The sequence below is a fragment of the Ascaphus truei genome, chromosome 3 (genome assembly GCF_040206685.1).
Source record: "Ascaphus truei isolate aAscTru1 chromosome 3, aAscTru1.hap1, whole genome shotgun sequence".
In the NCBI taxonomy this organism is placed as follows: Eukaryota; Metazoa; Chordata; class Amphibia; order Anura; family Ascaphidae; genus Ascaphus; species Ascaphus truei.
The window spans coordinates 439,479,069-439,503,693 of NC_134485.1; the positions used below are offsets into that span (position 1 = coordinate 439,479,069).

Sequence of the window (24,625 nt, forward strand, 5' to 3'; positions counted from 1 at the left end):
CAATGATATAAGGAGAGTGGAGGGTATCAAACGTGAGGATTTACTTAGAACAAAGGATAAGAAGAAAGGGAGAAATGAGAAATTTGACTTTGCTTTCCTCACAAACTATAATGGGGAAGCTAAGGTTATAAGGAACATTATTCATAAACACTGGGACATTCTCAGAAATGACCCGATTTTGGGTGAGGCCATTCCTGAGAAGCCGAATGTTATTTTCAGAAAAGCAAACAACCTAAAAACAGATTGGCCCCAAGTGCATTGAAAAAGAGTGACACAAATCCTGATAGCTGGCTCCAAACGGGAAAAGGTTTTTTCGGCTGCAACAAATGCAGGGCATGTGAATTCAAATCAGATAAAAAAAACTGAGTTCTGTTCAAATGTGACGAAAGAAGTTTTCCAGATAGAATCATGTTTGACATGCAGGACAGATCACGTAATCTATGTCCTGGAGTGCCCGTGCAAGTTACAGTACATGGGTAAAACAGAAAGGCCAGTTAGAACCAGGATACTAGAACACCTTAGCAGCATTAACAGGCAGTTAGTCACTCATAGTGTTCCGAATCATTTCTTAGAAAAACATCAGGGGGATCCCAAAGGACTAACGTACATGCCCATAGAATCGGTCAAGCAACACTGGCGTGGAGGAGATAGGAACTTAGAGCTTATCAAAAGGGAGTCCTTCTGGATCCATAAACTAAGATCCCTCGATCCCAGAGGACTAAACATGGAAATAGACGTAGCCCCCTTTCTGAAATAAAATCCTTGAACAAATTTTATTTGGTTTTATATGTTTTTTATATTTATTTTTTATCTATTTTATTAGACCCCTCTCTCTTCTTATACTGTCATAATTTCATACGAATCAAATATTGTTAGCATTCTGCATTGTCATATGTGTTCTAATATGGAATTCTCTCCTTTCCATTCATCCCCTCCTTCCATAGGTTAACAAGAAAGCTCCGTTTCCATATGCGTCGTTTATATGTTCATACACTGTTTACATGGTATATATATTTCATTTTTAGTTTAAAGGTCATTTAGGAGGAGTCTGTTTATGAGGTCCGATTCAGAAAGGATTAAAGTCTTTTTGAGAATATTGTATAAATCTATGTAATAAGTATTATAACCTCTATGCTGCTACTACACTGTCCCTTTAATAAGAGTTACAGCTATGTTGAGGGTTTAGTGTGCTGGAGCATTGTCTTAGGGATGCATTCACATCCTCATTACTAAATAGATGGACTTAGATCCATCTATATTACTGAACTTTACTAAATCACTCCTATATGTATTTTTAAGTAATCTTACATTTTTGATTAAGTATATTTATTTATTTATTTATTTTTTAGTCTTCACATTGCTGCTATTTTTTGTATACCTCCTACCTTTTCCCCAAACTTCAAACAGCCTAATTAAATAAATTAATAAATTAAATAAACAAGACATTTGATTGGACAAGCATTCCATATCTCCCAACTTTAACCCTGATTTTTTATAATGAATTTGTGAACACATCCAACCATGCGCATAGACCTCATACCAGCACTGCAGGGGTTAATAAAACCAGTAATTGAACAAGGTATATACAGTAAGGTAACACTAGAAGGGGGGGGGGTCCATACTCCTGACAAAGCCAGCCATTCTATTGGCGAAACGCGTAGAGTGGACCCGCCCAGGAGGTGAGAGGATTGGTGCCCGTGAACTGTCAATCAACCGCCGAACCGGAAGTGACGCGACGGAGCTGATCGTGCCCACCGGAAGTGACGCGACGCGCCAGAGACACCGCAGAAGGAGATCCCCACACTGTCATGGTGTTGTGAGAGAAGCACAGTGAGCCTGCAGAGGTGAACAGTCCGGGACATCGGCGGTGCGGTGAGCTGCGGCAACCACCCTTACCCTCCTATCACTTATATAGTGACAAAACGCTGATTTTGATTTTATACATTTTGAGTGCACATTTTATAATATTTCATAAAGTTTATCTGTTTACCATTGATCTGCACCATGGAGGTCTGTCTTTATCTTTCCATGTACACCTGCTACTGATACCTCAGTCCCAGCTGCTGTGTATGGTTAGAGGGACCCACCACTTTCTACTGATCACGCCACTGTACTTATCCTACCTACATCCTGTGAGCAGGCAGCACATAGAGGCCAAGCATCATTATTACCTCACACCTGAACCATATAGTCTGCACTTAGTGTGTTTTGTCTGTTGTGTTTTCTCCTACATGCTCCCCCTGGGTTGAGAAAATACAGGTGTGTGTGTGCAGAAGGGAGACGTATGACACAGGTGTGTGTGCAGCATGGAGACGTATGACAGAGGTGTCTGTGTGTGCAGCAGGGTGATGCATGACACAGGTGTGTGTGTGTGCAGCAGGGAGACGTATGAAAATAAAGACATACAATACAGGTGTGTGTGCAGCAGGGAGACGTATGACACAGGTGTGTGTGCAGCAAGGAGACATATGACACAGGTATGTATGTGCAGCAGAGAGACTTATGACACAGGTGCGTATGTGCAGCAGGGAGACGTATGACACATATGACACAGGTGTGTTTGTGCAGCAGGGAGACGTATGACACAGGTGTGTGCGTGCAGCAGGGAGACGTATGACACAGGTGTGCGTGCAGCAGGGAGACGTATGACACAGTTGTGTATGCAGCAGGGAGACGTATGACACAGGTCTGTGTGCAGCAGGAAGACGTATGACACAGGTGTGTATGTGCAGCAGGGAGACATATGACACAGGTGTGTGTGTGCAGCAGGGAGACGTATGGCAGAGGTATGTATGTGCAGCAGGTAGATGTATGAAACAGGTGTGTATGTGCAGCAGGGAGACTTATGGCATAGGTGAGTGTGTGTGTGCAGCAGGGAGATGTATGACACAGGTGTGTGTGTGTGCAGCAGGGAGACGTATGACACAGGTGTCTGTGCAGCAGGGAGACGTATGGCACAGGTATGTATGTGCAGCAGGTAGACGTATGACAGGTGTGTATGTGCAGCAGGGTGACGAATGGCACAGATGTGTCTGTGCAGCAGGGAGACGTATGACACAGGTGTGTGTCTGTGCAGCAGGGAAACGTATTACACAGGTGTGTATGTGCAGCAGGGAGACGTATGACACAGGTGTGTATGTGCAGCAAGGAGACGTATGACACAGGTGTGTGTGTGCAGCTAGGAGACGTATGACACAGGTGCGTATGTGCAGCAGGTAGACATATGACACAGGTGTGTGCAGCAGGGAGACGTATGGCACAGGTGTGTACGTGCAGCCGGGAGACATATGACACTTGTGTGTGTGTGCAGCAGAGAGACGTATGACACAAGTGTGTGTGTGCAGCTAGGAGACGTATGACACAGGTGTGTATGTGCAGCAGCTAGACGTATGACACAGGTGTGTGCAGCAGGGAGACGTATGACACAGGTGTGTACGTGCAGCCGGGAGACATATGACACTTGTGTGTGTGTGCAGCAGAGAGATGTATGACACAGGTGTGTGTGTGCAGCATGGAGACATATGACACAGGTGTATGTGCAGCAGGGAGACGTATGACACAGGTGTGTGTGTGCAGCATGGAGACGTATGACACAGGTGTGTTTGTGTAGAAGAAAGATTTATGACACAGGTGTGACGGGAGGGGGTAACCAGGCTCTCGAATAAACGTCAAGCCCGTTTTGGTTACCCCTGATCCGTGTATAAGGGTCCAAGGGAGTCTGACACTTATATACATATATATTTTGTGGGGGCTCAGGGGTTTCTAAAATGAGCTTGCTGGGGTTCTGTGTGTTGTTTGCTCTCTGTTAGCGACAAGAACCTAATACCTACAGTCCCCACCTAATACCTACAGTTCCTACCTAATACCTACAGTTCCTACCTAATACCTACAGTCCCCACCTAATACCTACAGTCCCCACCTAATACCTACAGTCCCCACCTAATACCTACAGTCCCCACCTAATACCTACAGTCCCCACCTAATACCTACAGTCCCCACCTAATACCTACAGTCCCCACCTAATACCTACAGTCCCCACCTAATACCTACAGTCCCCACCTAATACCTACAGTCCCCACCTAATACCTACAGTCCCCACCTAATACCTACTGTCCCCACCTAATACCTACAGTCCCCACCTAATACCTACAGTCCCCACCTAATACCTACAGTCCCCACCTAATACCTACAGTCCCCACCTAATACCTACAGTCCCCACCTAATACCTACAGTCCCCACCTAATACCTACAGTCCCCACCTAATACCTACAGTCCCCACCTAATACCTACAGTCCCCACCTAATACCTACAGTCCCCACCTAATACCTACAGTCCCCACCTAATACCTACAGTCCCCACCTAATACCTACAGTCCCCACCTAATACCTACATTCCCCACCTAATACCTACAGTCCCCACCTAATACCTACAGTCCCCACCTAATACCTACAGTCCCCACCTAATACCTACAGTCCCCACCTAATACCTACAGTCCCCACCTAATACCTACAGTCCCCACCTAATACCTACAGTCCCCACCTAAAACCTACAGTCCCCACCTAATACCTACAGTCCCCACCTAATACCTACAGTCCCCACCTAATACCTACAGTCCCCACCTAATACCTACAGTCCCCACCTAATACCTACAGTCCCCACCTAATACCTACAGTCCCCACCTAATACCTACAGTCCCCACCTAATACCTACAGTCCCCACCTAATCCCTACAGTCCCCACCTAATCCCTACAGTCCCCACCTAATACCTACAGTCCCCACCTAATACCTACAGTCCCCACCTAATACCTACAGTCCCCACCTAATACCTACAGTCCCCACCTAATACCTACAGTCCCCACCTAATACCTACAGTCCCCACCTAATACCTACAGTCCCCACCTAATACCTACAGTCCCCACCTAAATCTGGCATTTATTTCACACATGTCATTGTTTTGTTGCATTCTCGTTGCCACTCCTTTCCTGAGATGTTTCTGATTAAAGATAACGTGTGAATGAATGACATTGCACATGGAGACGCTCGCTTTGGGGCCGCAGAGGGAGCGTTCTCTCCCGCGCCTGGCGGCACTTACCTCTTACATGGCATGTTCCCCCCGGCAGCACATAGTATTCTCTGCAGGTAGGTTAGAGCGAAGCCTGTATACATTATATCACTATATATATCTGTAGGTTCTTCCACCTATACTCTGCCTCAGCCCCCCATCATTCTCATTGTATTACACTTTCACTGCTCCCAAGGTTTGACCTTATTTTGGGGACAAACACCCAGGAACCTACGGTCACAGATAATATTAAAACATTCCTTCAAAGATTAGATAAACAATACAAGTTACAATCAGGGCTGTGGGGGAGGTTTGTAGCCCCCAGAAATACATTAAGTCCAATTTAATACAGAGAGGACTGAGAGACAATGCATCCCCCTCCTATCATATACCAGAAGCTTCCTTTCTAATGTCATGGGACGCAATTATTTCAAAGTGTCCATTAGATCTGATGAAATTACTAGTGGAAAATTAATTAAAACAATTAAAACAGGTAAATATTGAATTAGAAAGTCTAAGAACAGAGGCGTCCAAATGGAAAGATGCATCACTATTTGAAACATTTGAGTTATGTGTCCAGAAAATATTGACACACTAGCTGCTATAATTTAATTTTAATTTAATATTTTCCCCACTGTCTACGCTCCCCTCCCCCTCTCCACTCCCCTCCCCCTCTCCACTCCCCCTCTCTTTCTCCCCATTCACCTCTCTCTTCCCCTTCCCCTCTCTGCCCCCTATCTCTTTCTCCCCCATTCACCCTTGCCTCTCACATCACTCTCCCCCTGCACCTCACATCACTCTCCCCCCTGCACTTCACATCACTCTCCCCCCTACACCTCACATCACATTCCCCCCCCTGCACCTCACATCACTCTCCCCCCCTGCACCTCACATCACTCACCCCCCTTCATCTCACATCACTCTCCCCCCCTGCACCTCACATCACTGTCCCCTCCCCCCCACATCACCTCATATCACTTTCCCCCCCTGCACCTCACATCACTCTTCCCCCCTGCACCTCATATCACTTTCCCCCCTGCACCTCACTCTTCCCCCCCCCCTGCACCTCACATCACTCTCCCCCCTGCACCTCACATCACTCTCCCCCCCTGCACCTCACATCACTCTCCCCTCCCCCCCACATCACCTCATATCACTTTCCCCCCCTGCACCTCACATCACTCTCCCTCCCTGCACCTCACTCACATCACTCTCCCCTGCCGCTAGCATCACTGCCCCCCCCCCCCCTCTGCACATCACATCACTCTACATGACTGTATGTGGTGCATACCTGCTGGCAACAGGAGGGCCTGAGTCTCCTGCGATGATATGGGGGATACAGGAACAGGTTTCTGGGGTGGATGCCTTTGTTCTTATTCAGTGGTGCAGCGCCTCAATCTCTAGTAAGCCCCAGGAATACGGGGTGGAATCCTTATAGAGAGTTCCCACACAGGGATGAGAGATTCCAGTCTCACATGGTTGTCTTTCTTTAAAAGCAGCAGCAGCTCTTTATTCACAGCAGCAATAGCAGCAACAACAGCAGCAGTGACAGCAGTCAGGTACAGGTTATCTGATCCTCCAAGACTGCTCTCCCTCTGGATGGTCCCTTCCCTGCCACCACCTTGGATCAAGGGCACCCAGGGTGGGGCTAACTCTTCCCTCACCCCCTAAGCAGGGTAAGAGGCATTGGTCCACCTCACTACCTATAATTCTAGCAGCTCTACTCAGAGGCTGCTCCTCTCCTCCTCCCACTGTAACTCTCCATACACTCTAGACTAACTACTGTCTTACCCCTTAACATACACTGACAATAAATAGGAAGTGCACTGCTATTTATGATATCAGCAGGCACCGCACCTGTGTCTCTGCCTTCAACACAGGGTCAGGTGACCTTCCTCCACCACTCAGGGCATTGCTTGAAGTGGGGGAAACCCATGATAACGCCTGGCAACCTGCCCTTAGCAGGAATTACACCAGGAGGAGGATAGATCTATAGCCCTATTTCTTACCAGGGCTACACGCTCCCTCAGGTGGAATGCAATTGTCCCCACTTGGACCTAATTTGCTGTACCATCCTGCAGGTGAACAATCTGTGGATATACAAACAGAATTGATTGGTATATACATACACGAGACTGTCACACCCATGATGGCGAATACATAACATTGGGTACCTCCCAACATGGAGAACCCTAACTTCAATAATAATGGCGGGAATCAGGCTTCCTCACTTCCTGCCCATTGTGATCCACAACCTTAGCATAAAAGGGTTGTACAGGCCCATTCTCCGGTCTGTACAAGACATTGTGCATATAGATATTTCGGCCTGTACTCCAAGCTTTGATCACTGCATTACCTTATCCTCCATTAAGTAAGCGGTCTGACCATGTTACGCCGGTGCTGCCCGCAGACCAGACCCGTCCCCTGAGCTGAAGGGGGAAGTGGTAATACATGCACCCGCAGCAAAGGGAGCGTGTCCGGAGTGTGGTATGAAGCGTTGCCAGGCCAGGTGTAGTAAGGTAGACAATTCTTGCCGGTACCGGTTGTAGAGATAGAGTGATGAATGCCTTGCCGAGGTCAGGGAGTGGAGAGTGGAGATAGGTCGTAGTCCAAGCCGTGTTCAAGGGGTTACCAGAGTGAGCGTTGTCCAAGGAGTGCCGAGATCGAGAGCCAGAGGGGGTAGTCGTACGAGCCGCGTCAGAACCTGTGAAAACACTGAGAGAATCCTGAAGTACTTCCATACAGAGACTATGTCGAGCAAAGACTGAGAGCAGAGAGGAGCTAGATAAAGCAGGAAGGTCCAATTAGGAACGGAGGCGGGACAGGAAGAGTTACGGGGAGACACTGCAGATTGGTACAGGCTTCACAGGCCAGGTGAGTCTTGTTGGTAACCTGAGTATGCCCGTGCAGTGTGCGGGGGCAGAGCCTGAGGTCCGGGGGACGGGAAGAAGAGTGTGCAGACTGAGCGTGCTCCGTAACTCGTGTACGCGCGTGAACCGAGCCAGTGGATGGTGCAGGTGTGCGTGCAGGAGGGCGTGGGCGCACGCGGCGCTGTACAGAGGAATCGCCGAGGGGAGTGATCCCGCGACGGCGGCAGGGGCGGGGAGCCCATCTGCTCCTGAGGAAGCTGTTTGAGAACAGCGAAACGCGTTGAGCCAAGCCTTTAGTCCACTACAGCCCTGCTGAATGTGAAGACGTGTGAGGTGCCTGCTGTCTACACTAGCGATCGGCTGAGACTCATCTTCCCTGCTCCCTACCGGATGTCATCACCCGTGTTGCCGGAAGTGACGTCAGACGCCATACCGCGACGGGGAGGTGGAAGTGAAGGGAAGACATCCAGCCAGCCAGCTTACCATCGCTAAAAAAGCCCTCTACTGTCTCACGATACTGCTACGTGAATATCTTTCAAGTACTTATTGTAAGTACGTTTGTACACCTTGTTTGATTGGATAAAATCTGTACTTTGTGATCTATACTATGGTCCGTTTCTCTTTCCTATGTTATTCTGCGTGAATCTGAGCTGACATACCTTGAAAGTATCCTGCATGAAGCTATCTACTATCAAATTCCCCTCTCTGTGTCAATCCTAAACCTACATCCTTCTGACAGAGTCAGACCACTGCCTGCTTATATCTTACCTGCTGTAAGTAGGAATTACATTAGAGCCAAGATTCACCCATTCCCCTATTGCTTTATTATACTGCACCATTATTGTGTGTATCTTTTATTTTTTTGGGTGTGTTCCTGAGAATACCGCTTCATCCCCTGGGCTCCATTAATAAGCTGCGTATTGTAGCCCATCTTGCTACTTAGCACTTACCGGTATCTCGCCCTTTCCTATCCTATCGCTGCTACGCCTGATACAAATTGCCTTACAAATCGGCCTTGTGACATTCACTCCCACCACCTCGTCCCTTAACCCTTCGCACTAGCGATTGGACACAGTCATTGGATATATTTATATATCTCATTGTTATTTTCCTTTCATATCCCCATGTAATGTATTGTTTTGCTTTGTTGTTAACTGTTTGTTTTCTCATTTGTTTATCCAGAAACCTAGTCATTTATTGTCTTTATTAAATATCGTGTTATTTTTATAGTGTATTGTTTTGTGCTTTCTTCTCTTTTATATATATATATATATACACACAAAAAGAAGGGTCAAAATAAAGGAGCACTCAAATAGTATGTAATAGAAAAATTGAAAAATGGACTTTATTAGCAATGCATCATAAAAACACAAATGTCCGGCTTACTTATACTTTGAGTAAAACCAGTGTTAAGTATCTTGACCTCAGTATTTCCATTGGCTCTGATGGGCGCCTACTTACGGATATCCACCGGAAGGCGACATCCTGTAAAACCTTATTACATGCAGATAGTTTGCACCCTATGCACCAGATTAGGGGAACACCCAATGGAGAATGTATTAGACTCCGCCGTAATTGCTCAACAACGGACATCTTTAATACTCGGACACTGGAGATGTCTAATAGGTTTAGAGCCAGAGGCTAGAGTAAATCAGCCATTAAACGGGGTCTTAATAATAGTTATAAATTGGATAGACAACATCTTTGGCAACCTGAGTCTAAAATAACAGAGAAAGGGAAGATTCCCCAATAGGCTGCCCCAAAACAATGCCTGCTAAGTATTACTGCTTTACCCAGTGTGATTGTTGGTCCTGCTGTGTGAATGGACGAGCCTGGTTTCTAAGCCCTTGAGTCATACAGTACAGTCCTTGCATAAAGACAGCTTGTAAACACGGAGTTGGCCATGAAATGCCAGTTGCTATAGGGAGTGAGGTCTGCTAACCTGTCCGGTGCTCCGTTGATGCACCCGGTGGTCCCTCCTTGGGTGGGCCTCACCTTCCCAGCGACTCTCTGTGGCGGCGGCGGGTACATATACTCACATACTCGGCACTGCTCAGGTTTGCTGTAGTAGGGGAGAAGCTCCGTTAGCTCTGTCGCGTGCGTCCTTCCCGTGCGGCGGGATCCAGGTAGAAGAGTGAAAGGGCTCAGAGCACGGCTTTTATCTGGATATATTTACTATATTGGCTAACAAAGAGACATTCTGTCAGACATATTGAGTCTGTCATTTTGTCCAGCTATATAGCTCCGAGACTGAAATATGTTCTTACATGAGGTTTAAATTGCACAGGAGCTACATTGTTTCATCTGTGTGATACTCTATGAGGTTAACTACAACGCATGTTTACACTATGAGTGACATTAGCGCTCCAGCATATATGTTCATTTAACAAGGATCTAGGCGTTTATTGAAGTGTGCACTAAAGTGTTCACACTACGCTGCCCTACCTGCTAGGTGGGAGGCCAGAGCTGATATAAGTGTTACATATTGATATCCATTTACATATTTGGCCACAGGCATTGCACCCCCAGTGCAGCAATCACTGGGACTCTCTATGAGAGGAGATCCTTTCATTTCTCTGTATAGGTTACTCATTAACCATTCAGAGTCCGGTGTTTAGCTGCATTTATTCAGATGTGATTTCGCATCCAAACGTGATGGCTTTATAATCCTACTTATACGCTATATTGGGACTTTATACCCCAGTCTATACCCACTCCATTTTAAATTCGCACTTTAGATTAAGCAAGCCTCAGAGGAGGCATAGGTTCACTTACCTGCAATGTTTTAATTTTGAGGTATCTCCTAATAAAGATTATTTTAAATAATTAATCAATTCATTACATCATTAGATTCCTCTGGTGTTATCAGTGTACATATCTGTTTAGAGGGCTCTCGTTATAGGGGTTTCATTTTTCTATTGTTGCTCTTCCACATCGCCCCTGATTGTAGCACCTCCAGCCTGGCTGTAGCGAGGGTGTTCTTTCCCTTCCCCTGAAGTGTTTTACATCTACATATATACTGTATATAATAAGATATAATAATGACACACATACATACTGTATATATAATAATATGATATAATACGATAAAATAATGAAATATATAATAAGATATAATAATGACACACATACATACTGTATATATAATAATAAGATATAATACGATAAAATAATGATATATATATAATAAGATATAATAATGACACACAGACACATATAGCTGTTATAAGGACCTCACCCCCGAGGTGTCTGCACGAGACTCTTCTGTGATACACCGTAAACAGGAGTGATTTATAAATACAACTTATTCCACATCTAATGCCCCTGCCTCCCCCCTCAGTATGCAGTGCTCCCACCTCTGTATGCAGTGCTCCCCCCCCCTCAGTATGCAGTGCTCTCCCCCCCCTCAGTATGCAGTGCTGCCCCCCCGCAGCATGCAGTGCTGCCCCCCCCCCGCAGTATGCAGTGCTCCCCCCTCAGTATGCAGTGCTGCCCCCCCGCAGTATGCAGTGCTGCCCCCCCTCAGTATGCAGTGCCCCCCCCCTCTGTTATTCCCGTGTCCATGCTCTGACCGCTGGGTCTCAGAGGTTGGTCTCAGGCCTTTTCCTCAGTAGGAAGTGGTGGGAGTTGGGTGGAATGAAGGCCTCGCTCAGCCTCAGGATGGGGATCCCACTCACACTCACAACCAGACGTGTGTTGGAGGCCTGGAGACAGAATCCTAGGCCTGAGCGTAGGGGCCGAGTGACTGGCTCCTCACTCACAAGGGACCAGAGCCAAGCGGGGGCCATCGTATACTGTACGGGGGGGCCGGGTCGAAGGTACTGCTCCAGGAAGGCCTGAAATACAGAGACATAGCTTGAGAGAAGGCCTCGCCCAGAGTGTGAGTGTGAGAGCAGGTCTCAGGCAGATGGAGTGTGAGAGCAGGTCTCAGGCAGTGTGAGAGCAGGTCTCAGGCAGTGTGAGTGTGAGAGCAGGTCTCAGGCAGTGTGAGTGTGGGATCAGGCCTCGCGCAGAGTGTGAGTGTGAGAGCAGGCCTCAGGCAGTGTGAGAGCAGGCCTCAGGCAGTGTGAGTGTGAGAGCAGGCCTCAGGCAGAGTGAGAGTGTGAGAGCAGGCCTCGCGCAGAGTGAGTGTGAGAGCAGGCCTCAGGCAGTGTGAGAGCAGGCCTCAGGCAGAGTGAGAGTAGGCCTTGCGCAGAGTGAGTGTGAGAGCAGGCCTCAGGCAGTGTGAGAGCAGGCCTCAGGCAGTGTGAGAGCAGGCCTCAGGCAGTGTGAGAGCAGGCCTCAGGCAGTGTGAGAGCAGGCCTCAGGCAGTGTGAGAGCAGGCCTCAGGCAGTGTGAGAGCAGGCCTCGCGCAGAGTGAGTGTGAGAGCAGGCCTCAGGCAGTGTGAGAGCAGGCCTCAGGCAGTGTGAGAGCAGGCCTCAGGCAGTGTGAGAGCAGGCCTCAGGCAGTGTGAGAGCAGGCCTCGCGCAGAGTGAGTGTGAGAGCAGGCCTCAGGCAGTGTGAGAGCAGGCCTCAGGCAGTGTGAGAGCAGGCCTCAGGCAGTGTGAGAGCAGGCCTCAGGCAGTGTGAGAGCAGGCCTCAGGCAGTGTGAGAGCAGGCCCCAGGCAGTGTGAGAGCAGGCCCCAGGCAGTGTGAGAGCAGGCCTCAGGCAGTGTGAGAGCAGGCCTCAGGCAGAGTGAGAGTGTGAGAGCAGGCCTCAGGCAGTGTGAGAGCAGGCCTCAGGCAGTGTGAGAGCAGGCCTCAGGCAGTGTGAGAGCAGGCCTCAGGCAGAGTGAGAGCAGGCCTCAGGCAGTGTGAGAGCAGGCCTCAGGCAGTGTGAGTGTGAGAGCAGGCCTCAGGCAGTGTGAGAGCAGGCCCCAGGCAGTGTGAGAGCAGGCCTCAGGCAGTGTGAGAGCAGGCCTCAGGCAGAGTGAGAGTGTGAGAGCAGGCCTCAGGCAGTGTGAGAGCAGGCCTCAGGCAGTGTGAGAGCAGGCCTCAGGCAGTGTGAGAGCAGGCCTCAGGCAGAGTGAGAGTGTGAGAGCAGGCCTCAGGCAGTGTGAGAGCAGGCCTCAGGCAGTGTGAGAGCAGGCCTCAGGCAGTGTGAGAGCAGGCCTCAGGCAGTGTGAGAGCAGGCCTCAGGCAGTGTGAGAGCAGGCCTCAGGCAGTGTGAGAGCAGGCCTCAGGCAGTGTGAGAGCAGGCCTCAGGCAGTGGGTGAGCAGGCCTCGCGCAGAGTGAGTGTGAGAGCAGGCCTCACGCAGAGTGAGTGTGAGAGCAGGCCTCGCGCAGAGTGAGTGTGAGAGCAGGCCTCAGGCAGTGTGAGAGCAGGCCTCAGGCAGAGTGAGAGTGTGAGAGCAGGCCTCAGGCAGTGTGAGAGCAGGCCTCAGGCAGTGTGAGAGCAGGCCTCAGGCAGTGTGAGAGCAGGCCTCAGGCAGTGTGAGAGCAGGCCTCGCGCAGAGTGAGTGTGAGAGCAGGCCTCACGCAGAGTGAGTGTGAGAGCAGGCCTCGAGCAGAGTGAGTGTGGGAGCAGGCCTCGCGCAGAGTGAGTGTGAGAGCAGGCCTCAGGCAGTGTGAGAGCAGGCCTCAGGCAGTGTGAGAGCAGGCCTCAGGCAGTGTGAGAGCAGGCCTCGCGCAGTGTGAGAGCAGGCCTCAGGCAGTGTGAGAGCAGGCCTCAGGCAGTGTGAGAGCAGGCCTCAGGCAGTGTGAGAGCAGGCCCCAGGCAGAGTGAGAGCAGGCCTCAGGCAGTGTGAGAGCAGGCCTCAGGCAGTGTGAGAGCAGGCCTCGCGCAGTGTGAGAGCAGGCCTCAGGCAGTGTGAGTGTGAGAGCAGGCCTCAGGCAGTGTGAGAGCAGGCCTCGCGCAGAGTGAGTGTGAGAGCAGGCCTCAGGCAGTGTGAGAGCAGGCCTCAGGCAGTGTGAGAGCAGGCCTCAGGCAGTGTGAGAGCAGGCCTCAGGCAGTGTGAGAGCAGGCCTCAGGCAGAGTGAGAGCAGGCCTCAGGCAGTGTGAGAGCAGGCCCCAGGCAGAGTGAGAGCAGGCCTCAGGCAGTGTGAGAGCAGGCCTCAGGCAGTGTGAGAGCAGGCCTCAGGCAGTGTGAGAGCAGGCCTCAGGCAGTGTGAGAGCAGGCCTCAGGCAGTGTGAGAGCAGGCCTCAGGCAGAGTGAGAGTGTGAGAGCAGGCCTCGCGCAGTGTGAGAGTGTTACCTGCGGTGCCGTGTTACCTGCGGTGCCGTGTTACCTGTGGTGCCGTGTTACCTGCGGTGCCTTGCCGTGTTACCTGCGGTGCCGTGTTACCTGCGGTGCCGTGTTACCTGCGGTGCCGTGTTACCTGCGGTGCCGTGTTACCTGCGGTGCCATGCCGTGTTACCTGCGGTGCCGTGTTACCTGCTGTGCCGTGTTACCTGTGGTGCCGTGTTACCTGTGGTGCCGTGTTACCTGCGGTGCCGTGTTACCTGCGGTGCCGTGTTACCTGCGGTGCCGTGTTACCTGCGGTGCCGTGTTACCTGCGGTGCCGTGTTACCTGCGATGCCATGCCGTGTTACCTGCGGTGCCGTGTTACCTGCTGTGCCGCGTTACCTGCGGTGCCGTGTTACCTGCTGTGCCGCGTTACCTGCGGTGCCGTGTTACCTGCGGTGTCGTGTTACCTGCGGTGCCGTGTTACCTGCGGTGCCATGCCGTGTTACCTGCGGTGCCGTGTTACCTGCGGTGCCGTGTTACCTGCGGTGTCGTGTCGTGTTACCTGCGGCGCCGTGTTACCTGCGGCGCCGTGCTACCTGCGGCGCCGTGCTACCTGCGGCGCCGTGCTACCTGCGGTGCCGTGTTACCTGCGGTGCCGTGTTACCTGCGGTGCCGTGTTACCTGCGGTGCCGTGTCGTGTTACCTGCGGTGACGCGTTACCTGCGGTGCCGCGTTACCTGCGGCGCCGCGTTACCTGCGGCGCCGCGTTACCTGCGGCGCCGTGCTACCTGCGGCGCCGTGTTACCTGCGGCGCCGTGCTACCTGCGGTGCCGTGTTACCTGCGGTGCCGTGTTACCTGCGGTGCCGTGTTACCTGCGGTGCCGTGTTACCTGCGGTGCCGTGTTACCTGCCGTGCCGTGTTACCTGCGGTGCCGTGTTACCTGCGGTGTCGTGTCGTGTTACCTGCGGCGCCGTGTTACCTGCGGCGCCGTGTTACCTGCGGCGCCATGCCGTGTTACCTGCGGTGCCGTGTTACCTGCGGTGCCGTGTTACCTGCAGTGCCGTGTTACCTGCGGTGCCGTATTACCTGCGGTGCCGTGTTACCTGCGGTGCCGTGTTACCTGCGGTGCCGTGTTACCTGCGGTGCCGTGTTACCTGTGGTGCCGTGTTACCTGCGGTGCCGTGCTACCTGCGGTGCCGTGTTACCTGCGGTGCCGTGTTACCTGCGGTGCCGTGTTACCTGCGGTGCCGTGTCGTGTTACCTGCGGCGCCGCGTTACCTGCGGCGCCGCGTTACCTGCGGCGCCGCGTTACCTGCGGCGCCGCGTTACCTGCGGCGCCGCGCTACCTGCGGCGCCGCGTTACCTGCGGTGCCATGCCGTGTTACCTGCGGTGCCGTGCCGTGTTACCTGCGGTGCCGTGTTACCTGCGGCGCCGCGCTACCTGCGGCGCCGCGTTACCTGCGGTGCCGCGTTACCTGCGGTGCCGTGTTACCTGCGGTGCCGTGTTACCTGCAGTGCCGTGTTACCTGCGGTGCCGTGTTACCTGCGGTGTCGTGTTACCTGCGGTGCCGTGTTACCTGCGGTGCCGTGTTACCTGCGGTGCCGTGTTACCTGCGGTGCCGTGTTACCTGCGGTGCCGCGTTACCTGCGGCGCCATGCCGTGTTACCTGCGGTGCCGTGTTACCTGCGGCGCCATGCCGTGTTACCTGCGGTGCCGTGTTACCTGCGGCGCCGTGTTACCTGCGGCGCCATGCCGTGTTACCTGCGGTGCCGTGTTACCTGCGGTGCCGTGTTACCTGCTGTGCCGCGTTACCTGCGGCGCCGTGTTACCTGCGGCGCCGTGTTACCTGCGGCGCCGCGTTACCTGCGGTGCCGTATTACCTGCGGCGCCGTGTTACCTGCGGCGCCATGCCGTATTACCTGCGGTGCCGCGTTACCTGCGGTGCCGTGTTACCTGCGGCGCCGCGTTACCTGCGGCGCCGTGTTACCTGCGGTGCCGTGTTACCTGCGGTGCCGTGTTACCTGCGGCGCCGCGTTACCTGCGGCGCCGTGTTACCTGCGGTGCCATGTTACCTGCGGTGCCGTGTTACCTGTGGTGCCGTGTTACCTGCGGTGCCGCGTTACCTGCGGTGCCGTGTTACCTGCGGTGCCGTGTTACCTGCGGTGCCGTGTTACCTGCGGCGCCGTGTTACCTGCGGCGCCATGCCGTGTTACCTGCGGTGCCGTGTTACCTGCGGTGCCGTGTTACCTGCGGTGCCGTGTTACCTGCGGTGCCGTGTTACCTGCGGTGCCGTGTTACCTGCGGTGCCGCGTTACCTGCGGTGCCGTGCCGTGTTACCTGCGGTGTCGTGTTACCTGCGGTGCCGTGTTACCTGCGGTGCCGTGTTACCTGCGGTGCCGTGTTACCTGCGGTGCCGTGTTACCTGCGGTGCCGTGCCGTGTTACCTGCGGTGCCGTGTTACCTGCGGTGCCGTGCCGTGTTACCTGCGGTGCCATGTTACCTGCGGTGCCGTGTTACCTGCGGTGCCGTGTTACCTGCGGTGTCATGCCGTGTTACCTGCGGTGCCGTGTTACCTGCGGTGCCGTGCCGTGTTACCTGCGGTGCCGTGTTACCTGCGGTGCCGTGCCGTGTTACCTGCGGTGCCGTGTTACCTGCGGTGCCGTGTTACCTGCGGTGTCATGCCGTGTTACCTGCGGTGCCGCGTTACCTGCGGTGCCGTGTTACCTGCGGTGCCGTGTTACCTGCGGTGCCGTGTTACCTGCGGTGCCGTGTTACCTGCGGTGCCGTGTTACCTGCGGTGCCGTGTTACCTGCGGTGCCGTGTTACCTGCGGTGCCGTGTTACCTGCGGTGCCGTGTTACCTGTGGTGCCGTGTTACCTGCGGTGCCGTGCCGTGTTACCTGCGGTGCCATGCCGTGTTACCTGCGGTGCCATGCCGCGTTACCTGCAGTGCCGTGTTACCTGCGGTGCCGTGTTACCTGCGGTGCCGTGCCGTGTTACCTGCGGTGCCGTGTTACCTGCGGTGCCGTGCCGTGTTACCTGCGGTGCCGTGTTACCTGCTGTGCCGTGTTACCTGCGGTGCCGTGTTACCTGCGGTGCCGTGTTACCTGCGGTGCCGTGTTACCTGCGGTGCCGCGTTACCTGCGGTGCCGTGTTACCTGCGGTGCCGCGTTACCTGCGGTGCCGTGTTACCTGCGGTGCCGTGTTACCTGCGGTGCCATTCCGTGTTACCTGCGGTGCCGTGTTACCTGCGGTGCCGCGTTACCTGCGGTGCCGTGTTACCTGCGGTGCCGTGTTACCTGCGGTGCCGTGTTACCTGCGGTGCCGTGTTACCTGCGGTGCCGCGTTACCTGCGGTGCCGCGTTACCTGCGGTGCCGCGTTACCTGCGGTGCCGTGTTACCTGCGGTGCCGTGTTACCTGCGGTGCCGTGTTACCTGCGGTGCCGTGTTACCTGCGGTGCCGTGCCGTGTTACCTGCGGTGCCGTGTTACCTGCGGTGCCATGTTACCTGCGGTGCCGTGTTACCTGCGGTGCCGTGTTACCTGCGGTGCCGTGTTACCTGTGGTGCCGTGTTACCTGCGGTGCCGTGCCGTGTTACCTGCGGTGCCATGCCGTGTTACCTGCGGTGCCATGCCGCGTTACCTGCGGTGCCGTGTTACCTGCGGTGCCGTGTTACCTGCGGTGCCGTGTTACCTGTGGTGCTGTGTTACCTGCGGTGCCGTGTTACCTGCGGTGCCGTGTTACCTGCGGTGCCGTGTTACCTGCGGTGCCGTGTTACCTGTGGTGTCGTGCCGTGTTACCTGCCGTGCCGTGTTACCTGCGGTGCCGTGTTACCTGCGGTGCCGTGTTACCTGCGGTGCCGTGTTACCTGCGGTGCCGTGTTACCTGCGGTGCCATGCCGTGTTACCTGCGGTGCCATGCCATGTTACCTGCGGTGCCGTGTTACCTGCGGTGCCGTGTTACCTGCGGTGCTGTGTTACCTGCGGTGCCGTGTTACCTGCGGTGCCGTGCCGTGTTACCTGCGGTGCCGTGTTACCTGCGGTGCCGTGTTACCTGCCGTGCTGTGCCTTGTTACCTGCGGTGCCGTGTTACCTGCGGTGCCGTGTTACCTGCGGTGCCGTGTTACCTGCGGTGCCATGCCGTGTTACCTGCGGTGCCGTGTTACCTGCGGTGCCGTGTTACCTGCGGTGCCGTGTTACCTGCGGTGCCGTGTTACCTGCGGTGCCGTGTTACCTGCGGTGCCGTGTTACCTGCGGTGCCGTGTTACCTGTGGTGCTGTGTTACCTGCGGTGCCGTGCCGTGTTACCTGCGGTGCCGTGTTACCTGCGGTGCCGTGTTACCTGCGGTGCCATGCCGTGTTACCTGCGGTGCCGTGTTACCTGCGGTGCCGTGTTACCTGCGGTGCCGTGCTACCTGCGGTGCCGTGTTACCTGCGGTGCCGTGTTACCTGCGGTGCCGTGTTACCTGCGGTGCCGTGTTACCTGCGGTGCCGCGTTACCTGCGGTGCCGCGTTACCTGCGGTGCCGCGTTACCTGCGGTGCCGCGTTACCTGCGGTGCCGTGTTACCTGCGGTGCCGTGTTACCTGCGGTGCCGTGTTACCTGCGGTGCCGTGTTACCTGCGGTGCCGTGTTACCTGCGGTGCCGTGTTACCTGCGGTGCCGTGTTACCTGCGGTGCCGTGTTACCTGCGGTGCCGTGTTACCTGCGGTGCCGTGTTACCTGCGGTGCCGCGTTACCTGCGGTGCCGCGTTACATGCAGTGCCGTGTTACCTGCGGTGCCGTGTTACCTGCGGTGCCGTGCCGTGTTACCTGTGGTGCCGTGTTACCTGCGGTGCCGTGTTACCTGCGGTGCCGTGTTACCTGCGGTGCCGTGTTACCTGCGGTGCCGTGTTACCTGCGGTGCCGTGTTACCTGCGGTGCCATGTTACCTGCGGTGCCGTGCCGTGTTACCTGCGGTGCCGTGCCGTGTTACCTGCAGTGCCGTGTTACCTGCGGTGCCGTGTTACCTGCGGTGCCGTGTTACCTGCGGTGCCGTGCCGTGTTACCTGCGGTGCCGTGTTACCTGCGGTGCCGTGTTACCTGCGGTGCCGTGTTACCTGCGGTGCCATGTTACCTGCGGTGCCGTGCCGTGTTACCTGCGGTGTCATGCCGTGTTACCTGCGGTGCCGTGTTACCTGCGGTGCCGTGTTACCTGCGGTGCCGTGTTACCTGCGGTGCCGTGCCGTGTTACCTGCGGTGCCGTGCCGTGTTACCTGCGGTGCCGTGTTACCTGCGGTGCCGTGTTACCTGCGGTGCCGTGTTACCTGCGGTGCCGTGCCGTGTTACCTGCGGTGCCGTGCCGTGTTACCTGCGGTGCCGTGTTACCTGCGGTGCTGTGTTACCTGCGGTGCCGTGCCGTGTTACCTGCGGTGCCGTGTTACCTGCGGTGCCGTGTTACCTGCGGTGCCGTGTTACCTGCGGTGCCGTGTTACCTGCGGTGCCGTGTTACCTGCGGTGCCATGCCGTGTTACCTGCGGTGCCATGCCGCGTTACCTGCGGTGCCGTGTTACCTGCGGTGCCGCGTTACCTGCGGTGCTGTGTTACCTGCGGTGCCGTGTTACCTGCGGTGCCATGCCGTGTTACCTGCGGTGCCGTGTTACCTGCGGTGCCGTGTTACCTGCGGTGCCGTGTTACCTGCGGTGTCGTGTTACCTGCGGTGCCGTGTTACCTGCGGTGCCGTGTTACCTGCGGTGCCGTGTTACCTGCGGTGCCGTGTTACCTGTGGTGCCGTGTTACCTGCGGTGCCGTGCCGTGTTACCTGCGGTGCCATGCCGTGTTACCTGCGGTGCCGTGTTACCTGTGGTGCTGTGTTACCTGTGGTGCCGTGCCGTGTTACCTGCGGTGCCGTGCCGTGTTACCTGCGGTGCCGTGTTACCTGTGGTGCTGTGTTACCTGCGGTGCCGTGTTACCTGCGGTGCCGTGCCATGTTACCTGCGGTGCCGTGTTACCTGCGGTGCCGTGTTACCTGTGGTGCTGTGTTACCTGCGGTGCCATGCCGTGTTACCTGCGGTGCTGTGTTACCTGCGGCGCCGTGTTACCTGCGGTGCCGTGTTACCTGCGGTGCCGCGTTACCTGCGGTGCCGTGTTACCTGCGGTGCCGTGTTACCTGCGGTGCCGCGTTACCTGCGGTGCCGTGTTACCTGCGGCGCCGCGTTACCTGCGGCGCCGCGTTACCTGCGGTGCCGCGTTACCTGCGGTGCCGTGTTACCTGTGGTGCTGTGTTACCTGCGGTGCCGTGTTACCTGCGGTGCCGTGTTACCTGCGGTGCCGTGTTACCTGCGGTGCCGTGCCGTGTTACCTGCGGTGCCGTGCCGTGTTACCTGCGGTGCCGTGTTACCTGTGGTGCTGTGTTACCTGCGGTGCCGTGCCGTGTTACCTGCGGTGCCGTGTTACCTGCGGTGCCGTGTTACCTGCGGTGCCGTGTTACCTGCGGTGCCGTGTTACCTGCGGTGCCGTGTTACCTGCGGTGCCATGCCGTGTTACCTGCGGTGCCATGACGCGTTACCTGCGGTGCCGTGTTACCTGCGGTGCCGTGTTACCTGCGGTGCCGTGTTACCTGCGGTGCCGCGTTACCTGCGGTGCCGCGTTACCTGCGGTGCCGCGTTACCTGCGGTGCCGCGTTACCTGCGGTGCCGTGTTACCTGCGGTGCCGTGTTACCTGCGGTGCCGTGTTACCTGCGGTGCCGTGTTACCTGCGGTGCCGTGCCGTGTTACCTGCGGTGCCGTGTTACCTGCGGTGCCGTGCCGTGTTACCTGCGGTGCCGTGTTACCTGCGGTGCCGTGTTACCTGCGGTGCCGTGTTACCTGCGGTGCCATGCCATGTTACCTGCGGTGCCGTGTTACCTGCGGTGCCGTGTTACCTGCGGTGCCGTGTTACCTGTGGTGCCGTGTTACCTGCAGTGCCGTGCCGTGTTACCTGCGGTGCCATGCCGTGTTACCTGCGGTGCCATGCCGCGTTACCTGCGGTGCCGTGTTACCTGCGGTGCCGTGTTACCTGCGGTGCCGTGTTACCTGTGGTGCTGTGTTACCTGCGGTGCCGTGTTACCTGCGGTGCCGTGTTACCTGCGGTGCCGTGTTACCTGCGGTGCCGTGTTACCTGTGGTGTCGTGCCGTGTTACCTGCCGTGCCGTGTTACCTGTGGTGCCGTGTTACCTGCGGTGCCGTGTTACCTGCGGTGCCGTGTTACCTGCGGTGCCGTGTTACCTGCGGTGCCGTGTTACCTGCGGTGCCATGCCGTGTTACCTGCGGTGCCATGCCATGTTACCTGCGGTGCCGTGTTACCTGCGGTGCCGTGTTACCTGCGGTGCTGTGTTACCTGCGGTGCCGTGTTACCTGCGGTGCCGTGCCGTGTTACCTGCGGTGCCGTGTTACCTGCGGTGCCGTGTTACCTGCCGTGCCGTGTTACCTGCGGTGCCGTGTTACCTGCGGTGCCATGCCGTGTTACCTGCGGTGCCGTGTTACCTGCGGTGCCGTGTTACCTGCGGTGCCGTGTTACCTGCGGTGCCGTGTTACCTGCGGTGCCGTGTTACCTGCGGTGCCGTGTTACCTGCGGTGCCGTGTTACCTGCGGTGCCGTGTTACCTGCGGTGCCATGCCGTGTTACCTGCGGTGCCGTGTTACCTGCGGTGCCGTGTTACCTGCGGTGCCGTGTTACCTGCGGTGCCGTGTTACCTGCGGTGCCGTGTTACCTGCGGTGCCGTGTTACCTGCGGTGCCGTGTTACCTGCGGTGCCGTGTTACCTGCGGTGCCATGCCGTGTTACCTGCGGTGCCGTGTTACCTGCGGTGCCGTGTTACCTGTGGTGCTGTGTTACCTGCGGTGCCGTGTTACCTGCGGTGCCGTGTTACCTGCGGTGCCGTGTTACCTGCGGTGCCGTGTTACCTGCGGTGCCGTGTTACCTGCGGTGCCGTGTTACCTGCGGTGCCGTGTTACCTGCGGTGCCGCGTTACCTGCGGTGCCGCGTTACCTGCGGTGCCGCGTTACCTGCGGTGCCGCGTTACCTGCGGTGCCGCGTTACCTGCGGTGCCGCGTTACCTGCGGTGCCGCGTTACCTGCGGTGCCGTGTTACCTGCGGTGCCGTGTTACCTGCGGTGCCGTGTTACCTGCGGTGCCGTGTTACCTGCGGTGCCGTGTTACCTGCGGTGCCGCGTTACCTGCGGTGCCGTGTTACATGCAGTGCCGTGTTACCTGCGGTGCCGTGTTACCTGCGGTGCCGTGCCGTGTTACCTGTGGTGCCGTGTTACCTGCGGTGCCGTGTTACCTGCGGTGCCGTGTTACCTGCGGTGCCGTGTTACCTGCGGTGCCGTGTTACCTGCGGTGCCGTGTTACCTGCGGTGCCATGTTACCTGCGGTGCCGTGCCGTGTTACCTGCGGTGCCATGTTACCTGCGGTGCCGTGCCGTGTTACCTGCCGTGCCGTGTTACCTGCGGTGCCGTGCCGTGTTACCTGCGGTGCCGTGTTACCTGCGGTGCCGTGTTACCTGCGGTGCCGTGTTACCTGCGGTGCCGTGCCGTGTTACCTGCGGTGCCGTGTTACCTGCGGTGCCGTGTTACCTGCGGTGCCGTGTTACCTGCGGTGCCGTGCCGTGTTACCTGCGGTGTCATGCCGTGTTACCTGCGGTGCCGTGTTACCTGCGGTGCCGTGTTACCTGCGGTGCCGTGTTACCTGCGGTGCCGTGCCGTGTTACCTGCGGTGCCGTGTTACCTGCGGTGCCGTGTTACCTGCGGTGCCGTGTTACCTGCGGTGCCGTGTTACCTGCGGTGCCGTGTTACCTGCGGTGCCGTGTTACCTGCGGTGCCGTGTTACCTGCGGTGCCGTGTTACCTGCGGTGCCATGTTACCTGCGGTGCCGTGTTACCTGCGGTGCCGTGTTACCTGTGGTGCCGTGTTACCTGCGGTGCCGTGCCGTGTTACCTGCGGTGCCATGCCGTGTTACCTGCGGTGCCGTGTTACCTGTGGTGCTGTGTTACCTGTGGTGCTGTGTTACCTGCGGTGCCGTGCCGTGTTACCTGCGGTGCCGTGCCGTGTTACCTGCGGTGCCGTGTTACCTGTGGTGCTGTGTTACCTGCGGTGCCGTGTTATCTGCGGTGCCGTGCCATGTTACCTGCGGTGCCGTGTTACCTGCGGTGCCGTGTTACCTGTGGTGCCGTGTTACCTGCGGTGCCGTGCCGTGTTACCTGCGGTGCCATGCCGTGTTACCTGCGGTGCCGTGTTACCTGTGGTGCTGTGTTACCTGTGGTGCTGTGTTACCTGCGGTGCCGTGTTACCTGCAGTGCCGTGTTACCTGCGGCGCCGCGTTACCTGCGGTGCCATGCCGTGTTACCTGCGGTGCCGTGTTACCTGTGGTGCTGTGTTACCTGCGGTGCCGTGCCGTGTTACCTGCGGTGCCGTGTTACCTGCGGTGCCGTGTTACCTGTGGTGCCGCGTTACCTGCGGTGCCGTGTTACCTGCGGTGCCGTGCCGTGTTACCTGCGGTGCCGTGTTACCTGTGGTGCTGTGTTACCTGTGGTGCTGTGTTACCTGCGGTGCCATGCCGTGTTACCTGCGGTGCTGTGTTACCTGCGGCGCCGTGTTACCTGCGGTGCCGTGTTACCTGCGGTGCCGCGTTACCTGCGGTGCCGTGTTACCTGCGGTGCCGTGTTACCTGCGGTGCCGTGTTACCTGCGGTGCCGTGTTACCTGCGGTGCCGTGTTACCTGCAGTGCCGTGTTACCTGCGGCGCCGCATTACCTGCGGCGCCGCGTTACCTGCGGTGCCGCGTTACCTGCGGTGCCGTGTTACCTGTGGTGCTGTGTTACCTGCAGTGCCGTGCCGTGTTACCTGCGGTGCCGTGTTACCTGCGGTGCCGTGTTACCTGCGGTGCCGTGTTACCTGCGGTGCCGTGTTACCTGCGGTGCCGTGCCGTGTTACCTGCGGTGCCGTGCCGTGTTACCTGCGGTGCCGTGCCGTGTTACCTGCGGTGCCGTGTTACCTGTGGTGCTGTGTTACCTGCGGTGCCGTGCCGTGTTACCTGCGGTGCCGTGTTACCTGCGGTGCCGTGTTACCTGCGGTGCCGTGTTACCTGCGGTGCCGTGTTACCTGCGGTGCCGTGTTACCTGCGGTGCCATGCCGTGTTACCTGCGGTGCCGTGTTACCTGCGGTGCCGTGTTACCTGCGGTGCCGTGTTACCTGCGGTGCCGTGTTACCTGCGGTGCCGTGTTACCTGCGGTGCCGTGTTACCTGTGGTGCTGTGTTACCTGCGGTGCCGTGTTACCTGCGGTGCCGTGTTACCTGCGGTGCCGTGCCGTGTTACCTGCGGTGCCGTGTTACCTGTGGTGCCGTGTTACCTGCAGTGCCGTGTTACCTGCGGCGCCGCGTTACCTGCGGCGCCGCGTTACCTGCGGTGCCGCGTTACCTGCGGTGCCGTGTTACCTGTGGTGCTGTGTTACCTGCAGTGCCGTGCCGTGTTACCTGCGGTGCCGTGTTACCTGCGGTGCCGTGTTACCTGCGGTGCCGTGTTACCTGCGGTGC

The 24,625-nt window shown here is 56.1% G+C and overlaps 1 protein-coding gene across 2 annotated transcripts in view; it reads right to left on the reverse strand.

Annotated features, from left to right (window-relative positions):
* Positions 1-11,460: 11,460 nt before the first annotated feature.
* Positions 11,461-24,625, reverse strand: part of LOC142490560 (vang-like protein 1) — a 127,317-nt gene continuing 114,152 nt past the window's right edge. For both annotated transcript variants that reach the window (XM_075592978.1, XM_075592980.1), the window contains one exon: positions 11,461-11,768. In XM_075592978.1, the coding sequence (XP_075449093.1) occupies positions 11,514-11,768 (255 nt within the window). In that variant the 3' untranslated portion in view covers positions 11,461-11,513. The remainder of the gene's footprint in view (positions 11,769-24,625) is intronic.